The sequence below is a fragment of the Amborella trichopoda genome, chromosome 8, assembly GCF_054954075.1.
Source record: "Amborella trichopoda isolate Santa Cruz 75 chromosome 8, AtrichopodaSantaCruz75HAP2 v2.0, whole genome shotgun sequence".
Taxonomy (NCBI): Eukaryota; Viridiplantae; Streptophyta; class Magnoliopsida; order Amborellales; family Amborellaceae; genus Amborella; species Amborella trichopoda.
In genome coordinates, this window is record NC_142343.1 from 19298113 (window position 1) to 19309773 (window position 11661).

Consider the following 11661-nt stretch of genomic DNA (forward strand, 5'->3'; position numbering starts at 1 on the left):
AGTCGGTGAGAGAGTTCTGGAAGCGGGACAAAGTACTATTATTTCAACAGTTTACAGTTAGTCGTGACAAGAGGTAGACCTCTTTCTCCATTATTACAGAGGAAGGGAAGGCTTTCTTATTTTTCTTTTTCTTTTTTTTTCTATTTTTCCCATTATTACAGAGGAAGGGAAGGCTTTTTTTCTTTTTATTTTTTATTTTTTATTTTTTTCAGTAGAAAATGAAGGTCTTCTTCATTAAAGGGATTGCCATAGCTTAAAAAGCTTGAGAAAAAGTGAAGTGAAATTTGATGAGGGATGACTCTGAATTTTGTGAACACAAAAAAAGTGGGATACGAGAAAACAATTTGAGGTACGTTTGGTTCGTGAGTAAATATTTATCGGGAAATATTTACATATATAAATATTTTATCTGCGTAAATATTTGCATATGTGTTTTTTTTAGCATGTTTGATAGCACATTTAAAAAACATTGTGTACACAGTTGCATATATTTTTGGTAGCGCATGGTTGGTGTAAAAATATTTACACAAAACGTTGAATAGATATCTGTATTATATACATAATACGATAAATAGATATTATTATATAATGTAATGAATATATATTATATATACAAGAAATAATATATAATAAAATATATGTAATATTATATATAATATATGATATATGATATATTATATATCATATAATATTATATATTATATAACATATAATGTATAATATATAATATATATTACTTTATAAACAATAATAATACTCATTATATATTATTTATGTGAGAATCATATAGAATAATAAGGACCCTTAAAAGTTTTAGAGAGAGAGAATAGTTTCCAAGGTTTTAGAGAGGAAAAAAATTAGGCTAAAAATGGCCTTTTGATATTGAAAGAGATAAGTACAGGTAGAGAGAGAAGGAGAGAGAGATGGGGGGTAGAGAAAGAAAAAGAATAAAAAGAGAGAAGGCTGGTAGAAAGAGACGAGAGAATAAAAAAAAAAAATATGCTTGGGTCTAGGGTGCTACAAAGTTGATTTTGAGGGTATCTATAATTTTTTCAACATATTATTTAGATTTTTAGATGATTTGGAAATTTTTATATTTTTCCTTTCTTATTTTTCTGAAATATTCAAAGCTCTATATCAAAATTTTCAATAATCCGTCTTTTGTAGATTTTTCATCATCTTCACTCTTTTATGATTTTTATACCTCTTTCGATTTTTCCTATTTTTAACCAAATTTTATTTATTTTTACTTCGAAATATTTTTGGTTGTATACATAACTCGGCTGAGTCCATTTAGACTTGCCAAGTTACTCGTCTCAGCCAAGGGCCATGGCCGAGTCGAGCTTTAGAACCTTGGGCCCGAGTTCAGGGGCACACTGATGACTCACCTCAGTTCCTTGTTTTTGCTTTCTGCCCCATTTCACCCACCATAAATCAACTCGAATACCATTTAAAGGGCAGCAATGTTGAGAAACCAACTGTGACAAAAATAAACCCTTGTGTTTGAACAAAAACATTTTATTGTGGGAAAGAGGTACAGGTCAGAACTATTTGACAGTTAACCCAATCTCACAATAAAAGAAATGAATGACTAAATACAAATCAAGTATCATACAAAAACATGATATATATATGAGGCAATTACACAGAGAATGATATAAATAACAGTTTTACGAGTTCCTCACCCACTTCGCCTCCCAAGCCGGATACCCCAAGACGATATCACATGCTCGCTCATTAAAGGTAACAAATCTATTCGTTTGCACAAAGAGAGTTCCCCTCCCTTTCAAACAACCCCTGAGAAGAGAATGCCGCTCATCGTCGTCCCTTCGAGAAGGAGAAATCATGATGCGGCATGGTGATCTCATGGTGTGGCGGTGCCTCGTGGGCCGCAGCAGTCCCTTCCCGTTCTCCGTCAGGCATTGTCTGTAACTCCCGTTCAGGAGAGGGGTTGCCATGGTACGATCGATAGTGGTGGGATGAGGAGCCATCAGCGTCGCTGATGCGGTGGTGTGTGGGTGAAGGGGAAAGGGAGCCATCGGCATCATCGGAGTTGTAGTAGCGAGGGGACACATGGGAGCTGTCCAGCTCGCTCTTGTAGTGGCGCAGGAGGTGGACAGGGGAAAGGCCCTCTCCCCCAGCACTTGGGTGTAGTGGGGTGCCTGGGCGGCTTGAGAAGGGGGTCACACTTGCTGATTTCCGGCCCTCCTTGATGTGCTTCTTCGCAGTGTGGTGCCATTTCCTAAGAGCTGCAGCCACACGATCGTCGAAGACTGTGGTTTTCATGTTGGAACCCATCTGAGCCAGAAAACAAAACGAAATCAGGCTCAGGTCGTCGATCTTTCGACCGAATACACCATATACACCTAGCATGCTTCCAGTCATCACATCACAACATCTCTACTCTCTCTCAATTCTCCGTTAATAGTGGACATTCACAGCTGCTATCAATGATGAGCATTCTCAGGATGTTTGGGTTATTCACAAGTGCAGATATAAAGGGCATGTTTGGATTATCATTAAAGAGGATTTGTACTATGATGTGCTATGAACAGGTTGTTTATTATTGGTGGCGCCTTTTTAGAACCCATCTTGGAAGAACCCATTTCTTGTTTTGAAGTTTCGAGTCAAAATATTTTACATACCCACAGGAATATACTATCCATTTACTTCTTCGTTTAAATTTTATTGTTGGAGTATTTTTAGGACTTCGAAATTTGTGGGTGTATTCTCTTCTACTCAGGACTACCTTCAAGAAAACGAAAAACAAAATGCATTCCTTATGAGGCTGATAACTTAAACCTAGACCTACAAAATTTTGGACATTTAGATCCAAGCATTAAAGAGCTCAAAATCCAAAATTTCCCCCTTTCTTTTCTGAAAATAATCTTTAAATGGACTGCAAAATTTTAGACATAAAAAACTATGCTAAATAGAGTTTCCAATAAAGAGAATATATGAACAATTTGCTCTTTTGGGAGCGTAGAATCCGCTATAGGATAGTGATAAAGAGAATATCATGTGGTCCAAGCAAAATCCATATATATATATATATACAAAGAGAATTTTTAAATCCGGTACACAAGTAATTTTCGGCCATTGAATGTGAAATTGGGAGTTGTCTATTGAGTAACCTCAAAGTTCAAAAGAATATTTTTGAAATTATGTAACACAAGCAATGCATCAGATTTCATAGCGGATGGTTATAAGTAATGTGACCTCAAGGTTAATAGTCTCATATTATATAACCCCTGAGTATTTATATCCCGTTCTCTCAAGTATGATGGTTAGTTGAAGGTGGAAAGGAATTCATACTTGAGTAACTAGAGCGTATAGAGGGAGCGTGACGTAGCTGCACAGGAACTGTATCAACACACTGCCACAAACCAACAAAAGCATGCAACCCTAATTAGAAGCCCTTCTACAACAGCTGTATATGTGTGTTGGTGTGGCTTCGTTGAAAAATGCGGTAATCTATATCATTAAATAACAGAAATTTGACAATGTCTTCAAACGAATACTAAATTGTGATATTATTTTAAGAACACAGTTTCTATGCGTGCTTGGCAATACATATATTTTTTAAATATAATTTGATCGTAATTTTGAGAGAGTATATAATTTCTAACATGGAGATCATGAATATATAAAAAAAAAACAGGCAAAAACAAAACTAGAAGTAATAATGATATTAAGAAAGCATTTGGACAGTTAGTTGCACTTGTTTTCAGATGGGCCACTTATTTGCATCCATATTTAAGATAGATACTTTATTCCTCTGGACCGCATATTGTAGAAATGCGGTCCAGCCCGCATGAAACAATTTTTCTTATTTTAAAAATATGCCAAATCTATAAGGTCCACCTAATATGAGCTTACTTCTACAAGTAAAATTGCTGCTTTTGTATAATCCAAACCATTTACTTTTTAATGGTGTGGTTTGTATAAGGTTGCAACCTTAAACCATTCGTGCACCTCAAAATTTTCTCCTAACATGTAATTTTGGTGTAAAAAATTTGTAGGATTATCAAAAAATCTATTTTCATCTTTAATTATAAATTTTTAAAATTCAAAAGTGGTTAAAATCAAGTAGATCTATAAACATATGAAAATATTGAAAATGGACAATCTAGATAATGTGTTGCAAGATGCACTTATTGAGACTCAAAATCTTTTTTTTTTTCCCATATTCATACATTTCAATGTCGAGATTATCAATTGGAGGACTCTTCAACAATAAAACTTTTCTGATGGATTTTTGAGATGCATCTTTACTTCTACATTTTAAGGTGCAACCTTATATAAATTTTTTCATTTACTTTTCGGTGTGTATACGGGAAATGATGATTGGATGAGATGCTTTAGAAAATCAAGGATTTGATTTGGAACAACTTCTTTGGCTTCAAATGAAATTTTTAACTTTCTTTGAAAGGTGAATAAAGATTTTCGTGGAATTATTCACCCAGAAAAAAGATTTTGATAGAGGTCCATGGGCAATACCCTACCAAATTTATCGTTTGGTCTTATCAGAATTCAATTTGTTTTCCTTATTATCTATCAAGAGGAACTCACCCCATGGAGATTCTTATGATCACGTCTTCGAGATGCTTGTGGAAGCAGGACCTCAAACCAAATTCATACTGCATAGCAACCAAAACCTTCAAACTTCATTTAACAAACAATTTCCTAAATAACACCCGAGGGTGGTTGTGAGAGGATTCAAACTTGCTGTTGTCTTTGCTTCAGTTTCCAATATGTATGATTTCACTGTAACAATTTTATAAATTAAAAAGGTAAATTTGTTATCGACGGGTTGTTTATTTTTATCATGTGAGAAAAGATACGGGGACTTAAGACTTTACTGAGTGTATGACCCTTAAAAAAGCGATATATGCAGCGAACCCCAAGTAGTTGAAAAAAGACTATGATAATGATGATGATGATGAACATACCTTTATCCCACATGCAACTTTGGTAAATCCTACTTTTGAACAGCTCAAAATTCCATGAAACAAACTAAATTTGGCATAAGAAAACCTTGTTATGTTCCCTAGATCATGAATTTTGAATATGGATATCTTGCAGATTTGTGAAGATTTGAAATGAACAATTCCCCCCAAAAATGATATTTTTAGAGCTTGAAATCTATTTTTAAGAATCTTGAATGTCCGTGAAAGGAATATGTTACCGATTTTCTGATTTAAAAACTACACTCACACAAAATTAGAGGTGCGGCTACTTAAAACTATGACTTTACAAAATGTTTTTTGGGTCTAAAAATGCACTATCCAATACTATTTAAGTATTTCAAAAATTTTGCTTATATAATTAACGATGGAATGTATACTGGAAGATCATTCATTTCTAATACAAGAAAGTCATAAGCAATTAGATGTGAAATCCGACATTATTGAAATGCATTCGAGAAATCCTGTCTTGGACATAGTGTCGAATCAGTGACACAATACCAACCACCCGATTTTCACATCCAACAATCAGTAATCATTATGACCTTATTATATCAAACATAAATAGTCTTATCATGTTCTCTCCATGCGTGAAACTCTCTTCATGCACATGCACATTTAATTCTACATTTTAAAGTTGCAACGTTATATAAACTTTTTCCATTTAAAAATGGGATAAAAAGATAATAAGGAAAACTTTTTCCGTTCAAGAATGGGATAAAAAGATAATAAGGAAAACATCCCTCTCTCTCCTTAGAGGCAATTTGGATATGAAATAGGTGAGGACTTTTTGGCCATTATGATATTAAATTTCTAAGCATTTCGTCAGTACTCACCCAAGTCCATGTGAAGAACGCCAGCTGAAACGCATTCTGGGTCACCAAACAAACAAAATTATAAAAGTCAATACATCTTAAAGAAAAGCAATATTTTTCCCAAAATTAATAATTTACTCTTTTCTGTAGCAGGATTTTTAAAATCGATGGATTAAATCCCTGTTCAACCCAGGACCGGTGGAGGACAATCCGGGTCTAGAGAAGCTCCATTTTCACCAGCTATTAATTCTTTTATTTTTTATTTTGGGAAAATTTTATATAGAGCTTAAGCTCTAAACAATCAAATTAGGCCTACCTCAAACATTTCATTAAAAGTGGTTGTTTTGATGCCCACATATCGTCAAATTGATCATCGCGACATCAAAATGGATGGCATGAGAAAAAAAAAAGATTTCAAGTTTTGGAAATACTGGATATCATAACGCATTTTTTGACCATCTATTTTCAAGATTTTTAAGTTTTCATAGCTCTGCCCGATCTACATTATTTTTAAATCTTTAAATTTTATAATTAAAGATGAAATATATTTCAAGGCTATTACAAAATGTTTAGTATTGAAACCATATTTCTTGACACTATTTAGGTGGGCTTTAATTTGATTGTTTAGAGCCTCGGCTCTATACAAACCACACCTTTTTATATTTTGAATGACATCTTGAATCGTGAATCAACAACTTCGATTAGGGGTACCAATTGGGTGGTGGGTCCGAGTCCTGCACTATGTGATGGACCCAGCACGTTAAGTCCGGGTCTAAATGACTTTGACCCAACCTACCCAATTCTGGGTCAGGCCTGGGTTAATGTGAAACCTAAACCTGACATGTAGGCACCCCTAAGTAGGTAGGTGAATTGGAAATTGGTGCCAAGAAGATTCAGGGCACTAATCCGATTTCCACCAATCGGATTTCAATTATGTAGAATGAAGGAAAAGGAGAGGGAAAGGAAAGGTACCTGGAAAAGAACAAAATGGATGAGATAGAGGATGAGGCGAGGTTGATTGAACCAAAAGAGTTTGTCAGTGGGCTGTACAACTGGGACGCCTTTGACAACATCCCCTCTATCCTGTATCTTCAAACCCATCTTCGTTATCACGACTTGAAGTTTTGTCCCCACCAGAAGAATAATCTGCTCACCCACAAACAACAAGCTTTTGAAATCATCCAAAACATTTGCTACTACTTTTCTATCAAAATGACCATGTCAACTCATGCTCGTTCCCATTTTTGTTTTTGGAAATTCAGTGGTAGAAATTGAACTTGAGATATATTGTTCTTAACCTCAACTATTAATCTCTCAAGCTCGATTCTTGAAAAACGTGCTGAAAAAAAGTAAATTGATAGATGGATCGTGATTGATGCTTACGATCAAGGGGATAAATGGCAGCCACAAATATGAATACCACCCTGTCGACATGCCACTCACAAATTGTCAGTTTTCCTGTACATATTTTCACCTAAAAAATTTGGAAATGATAAAACATATAGTGACAAAAGGAATTGCTCACCATGGGTGTTAAAGAGTAGGAATACGACTGCGAAGAACCAGATGATAGGGCTGCAAAAGAAAAATAATTTAGCAATAAAATGACGAAATAAAGGTCATTTGTGTTGAGAGAGTGTTTGATGACTCTTCTCTTTGGGTAAGAAGAATACAGGTCATAAAATTAGAGTAGGGCATTTGTGCGATATCATGAAGTAATGTAAAAGAAATATTATGAAGTAATGTAAGATAAATAAAATCCGGTGGTATTGTTTGCCAAACAATGGCCTTTGAAAACACTGCAACGTTATGAGTCTTTTAGAAATGCATTAAGAAGACAAACCTGATTCCCACGACGACTTTGAAGTCCTCCTCGAGCGACCTTTTAATATATTTGTGAAAATCGAATTTAGTTGAACTCTGGGGAGCGAGATGGGCCTGAAAGATCACCATTTACTCAAATCCCATGCTTTACCATTTACAAGGAAAAAAAAACATTTTTAATGTTTAAGAATTTGGGAATTACCATGATAAAACCATGTCGCAATGTAAGATAATCCACTTTAGGCACAGACCGTACAAACTGCCGGAAGAAACACACCTGCATGGAATGGTGGTCAAGAATCACATTACTCAAGCTCCCAAAAATATTTATGAACTTAAAAATCATAGAAGCATTAGAATCTACGTAACAATGCTTGCTTATTTTCTGCCTGAGATTGGTTTTCTTCAATAAATCGTGTTATTTTTCATCATGTGCATTTTATGTATGGTGATAATTTTATTTAAGATGAGGTTTGTATACAATGCACACCTTATAACACGTTAAGCTGCATCTCTAAATTTTGCCGGAAAGTGTGGTTTTGGTGTAAGAAAACTTGCCATGGCTTGAAAATTTATATTCAACCCTAATTATGAAATGTAGAATTTTAAAACATAAATTGTACAGATCTACAAACAGGAGAAAATATTGAAAATAAATGGTGCAAATAACTTTTTACAAATGTATTATTTTTAGAGCTTGAAGTCCTTTTTTTCTTATATCCATAAATCTTGAGGTAGGATTGATCAATTGGAAGATTTTCAAACTTTGGAACTCTTTTTTTTTTTTCTTATTTTTATTGAGTTTTTGAGGTGCACCCGACTTCTATAGTATAAGAGTGCAGCCTCATATAAACTTTATTCTTTTATTTATGGCAAAGTAAGATTAGAATGCTTTGGATTGTGTATTGCTGTTGAACAGTGTACTTTCAATACATCTTTTAAGATACTAAATAGCGTAAAATCTACAATACTCAACTAAAATGGTGCAAACAAAGAAGGAAGAGCAATCGAAGTTGGCGTATCGTTAGATTTGGAGTCCTAAGCACGTGTAGTAATAGTCGCAGGTTCGAGCGTGAGAGGAAGATGGAATGCAAGTTCATCGTACGAAACTTGCTAATAAAACAAGTTCATTTCAAATGTCAACGCCGTAGCGTTTTCGCCTTGAAAAATGGAGAGGGGCGGGTTGACTTGATGACAAAATTAAGTTCTATTGACGAGAGAGAATAAATTAGGCCTAGCAATGGGACACGTGGCCCAGGCCTACCCACACTGGCCAGGTTGTCTTAGTCTTAAAAAAAACTAGGGTCTCGACGATTCAAGGGCCAGCGATCGGATAAGTCTGGGCTAGGGTCAAGATAGACCGGTTTGGCTTAACGGGCCCGGTCCCGCTCTGCCCTGTGAAGGCGAGGGCCAGCTCCTCTTCAACCCAATCTGGGCAGGGTTCCTGTACGGGCCCGCCCAGCCCATTGCCACTACTAGTGGAGAGAGAGGGGGTATTTGAGTTGAGTTGATAACACGTACAATCCATATGAGAATTGGTGACTTGGTCCAAAAGTTCAAGTGCCGTCTCCCAAACGAAGTCTCACGTGCAAACCGAAACCTTTCCGGGTCTGCTCACGTCCAATAAAATAAAGTAAAATAATTGAGAAATGCGCGTTAGTCAATGATGATGAAATTAATAAATGAAATGCTCTATAAAAAAAAAAAATGTTTGAATTGGTGAGAGGAGTAGAACTTACCGTGAGACCACTGGTACTCGATCGTCTTGGTCTCTTGTTCCCACTTTTTCCACCTTTTCATCTTAACACCACAATGAATTTTTATTCAATTTTAGCAAATTTCATAACTCCAAAATTAGCTCAAAAAAAAAAAAAAAAAAAAAAAAAGAGGGAAATAACTATAGGCATTGTTGATGTTACCTTGAGTCTTCCCAGGGCCATGGTGCTAATGCAGTAGAGAACATGAAACACCGCCAAAACAAAGATAAATATGTGAAGCTGGTGAGTCCCATCGTATGATATCAAAGGCACTTTTCCCTGAAAAAATCGGGTCGGGTCGAGTGTGTCATTAACTAGAGATTAAAGTTGAAAAGAAATTTTTTGAACATTCTGACACACACCCAGAGCATCTAATCTAATATTAGTAGTAATTGCAATTTCATTGTAACAAAGATAAATAGTCTCATAGTATACAAAAAAAATTTATTTAATAATATCACTAAAACTACCTGGGGTGAACACTTGTCATATTTGCTCCCGGCAAGCACGCGTCGGAGACTGGGGTGGGGTTGGTCGAAATCATCGAGCCAAAGTAGTCTACGGTTGCTGCTTCCCTCGTCATCATCCCCGGATTCACTAACATGTTCACCACCATTTATTGACTGATCGTTCTTTCTGCATGGGAGCAAAGAATCGCCCATGCTCTTGGATATGCATATTCTTGATATCGTATCCTGTCCTATTGTTAGCAGCAGCGATATGAAACCCAGCAACATAAGCTCTGCACCACCATTGTCATCGAAAAAGAATTGGTTCAATAGGTACTGGGCTCTGTTAAGGGAAAAGGATTGTTGAAGATGGAGAGTTGTGAAGATTTCTTACCTGCTTTTATTTTTTCTAGAGCCTCATAAAGAGCTCGTTTATGCCGCTTGGTTAACCACTGATGAGGCAAGATAACAGTGAGAAATGTTCAAAGAGAGAGGAAATTAGCAGAGAAAGGAATTTAGCATCATGTCTTCTTACTTTTCCAACAAGATGGATGGCATGCTCTATGAGAATTGAAACCAGAACCATCACAAAACAGACCACAGCAACGGCCCAAGTGGGCGTTTCTTCCAAGCTTCGGCTTCCGCTTGCACCAGCCATTTTAGCAGCCGATCACTGAATTATGTATGTATGTGTGTATGGATTTATTGCTCAAAACACACCGCACCTTGCTGTAGCGGAGAAAAACGAGCCACCCACGAGATCCACCGCACCTTGTTGTAGCGGAGAAAAACGAGCCACCCACGAGATCCCTGAGGTGAGTCGTATTGGCTATTGTTTACCCAGCCATTAACAAGCAGATTTCTTCTGATTTTTGAAGTTGGGGCACTGTAATTTGCATTGGGTTGCTGTGTTTATGTATGGCATACAACGCTTGTAAGGACCGGCTACCAGACAGCAATGGGTACCTGGAATGGAAGACTGAGGCAGACCGGCTTCTATTTTATAAATGAAAGTCCAGGCTGAATGACATTGTTTTCCCCACAAATTTCAATGAAACCCTCTGGAGGGAAGTTTGACAAAAAGGCTCCTATTTTACGCGGATTGGTTTACACTTGCTTTAGAGGAAAAAAAAATAAAGAAAATTAATTGATAGGGCAGCACCCCTAAGTAAAGCCTGACCTCAAAACTCAGACCTCAAAACTCAAAAATGTAGTTTTAGGGGTTGAAAAACATTCAAATAGATCATCTCGACCTTGTCTACCGTCGTGGTAAAAACAAATAGAATTTTAAGCCTTAGAAATGGTATTTTGCAACATATTATTTTGATTGCCCATTTCACGTTAAAAATAAATGTCCACAGGTTCGTGAGATTTGTATCATTTTTGGATATTCAAAATTCATAATCGTTGTTAGAAATAGATTCAAATTTCATAATAGTTGTTGGAAATAGATTCAAATTTCATAATAGTTGTTGGAAATTGATTTGGGAGCCATCATCGAGATTTCCGATGTCCAAAGGTCTTTCAGGATTCGGATTCCAGGTGAGCCTTTACTTTATTTTTGTAGATCCTAGGCTTTATAGATTCCAAAAATAAGAGATGCAAATTCTTTAAGTCCTAGGCCATGTGAAAAAACGTAAAGCCTCAGTTAGAAATCTTACCCGAAAAATACTTTTGGCATAGAAAATCCTGGATCTAAAATTTATTTCTGCTACTAATTATAAAATTTCTACTACTAATTATAAAATTTATAGCTCAAAAAATGGTGGAGATCTTGTGGATATGTGAACACTTGAAAATGGATGGCTTAGATAATGTGTTATAATACACCCTGGTTTTAGGGCTTGAA

General features: G+C 36.0%; 1 protein-coding gene across 2 annotated transcripts; it reads right to left on the reverse strand.

The window, feature by feature from the left end:
• Positions 1–1609: 1609 nt before the first annotated feature.
• Positions 1610–10785, reverse strand: LOC18440406 (MLO-like protein 6). 2 transcript variants are annotated; one of them, XM_006850553.4, is made up of 15 exons: positions 10348–10785; positions 10207–10264; positions 9834–10105; positions 9526–9642; positions 9346–9406; positions 9128–9216; positions 7809–7883; positions 7626–7720; positions 7308–7357; positions 7166–7206; positions 6755–6928; positions 5804–5839; positions 4573–4640; positions 3316–3376; positions 1610–2298 (listed from the first exon to the last, which is right to left on the reverse strand). In XM_006850553.4, exons 1-15 carry the CDS (start codon positions 10468–10470, stop codon positions 1816–1818), a joined length of 1803 nt encoding a protein of 600 aa, XP_006850616.1. In that variant the 5' UTR covers positions 10471–10785; the 3' UTR covers positions 1610–1815. The 2 variants fall into 2 exon arrangements, with proteins under 2 accessions (XP_006850616.1, XP_088730546.1); XM_088874420.1 differs by lacking the exons at positions 1610–2298; positions 3316–3376 and having other exon boundaries at positions 4569–4640.
• Positions 10786–11661: the final 876 nt, after the last annotated feature.

Excerpts from the sequence above, each read along its gene's own strand:
- LOC18440406 (XM_006850553.4), bottom strand. The coding sequence starts at position 10,470 with ATGGCTGGTGCAAGCGGAAGCCGAAGCTTGGAAGAAACGCCCACTTGG. Across the intron at positions 9,217-9,345 it reads CGAGTACCAGTGGTCTCACG|ACCCGGAAAGGTTTCGGTTT; the intron begins GTAAGTTCTACT and ends GGACGTGAGCAG. Across the intron at positions 2,299-3,315 it reads TATACGCTCTAGTTACTCAA|ATGGGTTCCAACATGAAAAC; the intron begins GTATGAATTCCT and ends TTTCTGGCTCAG.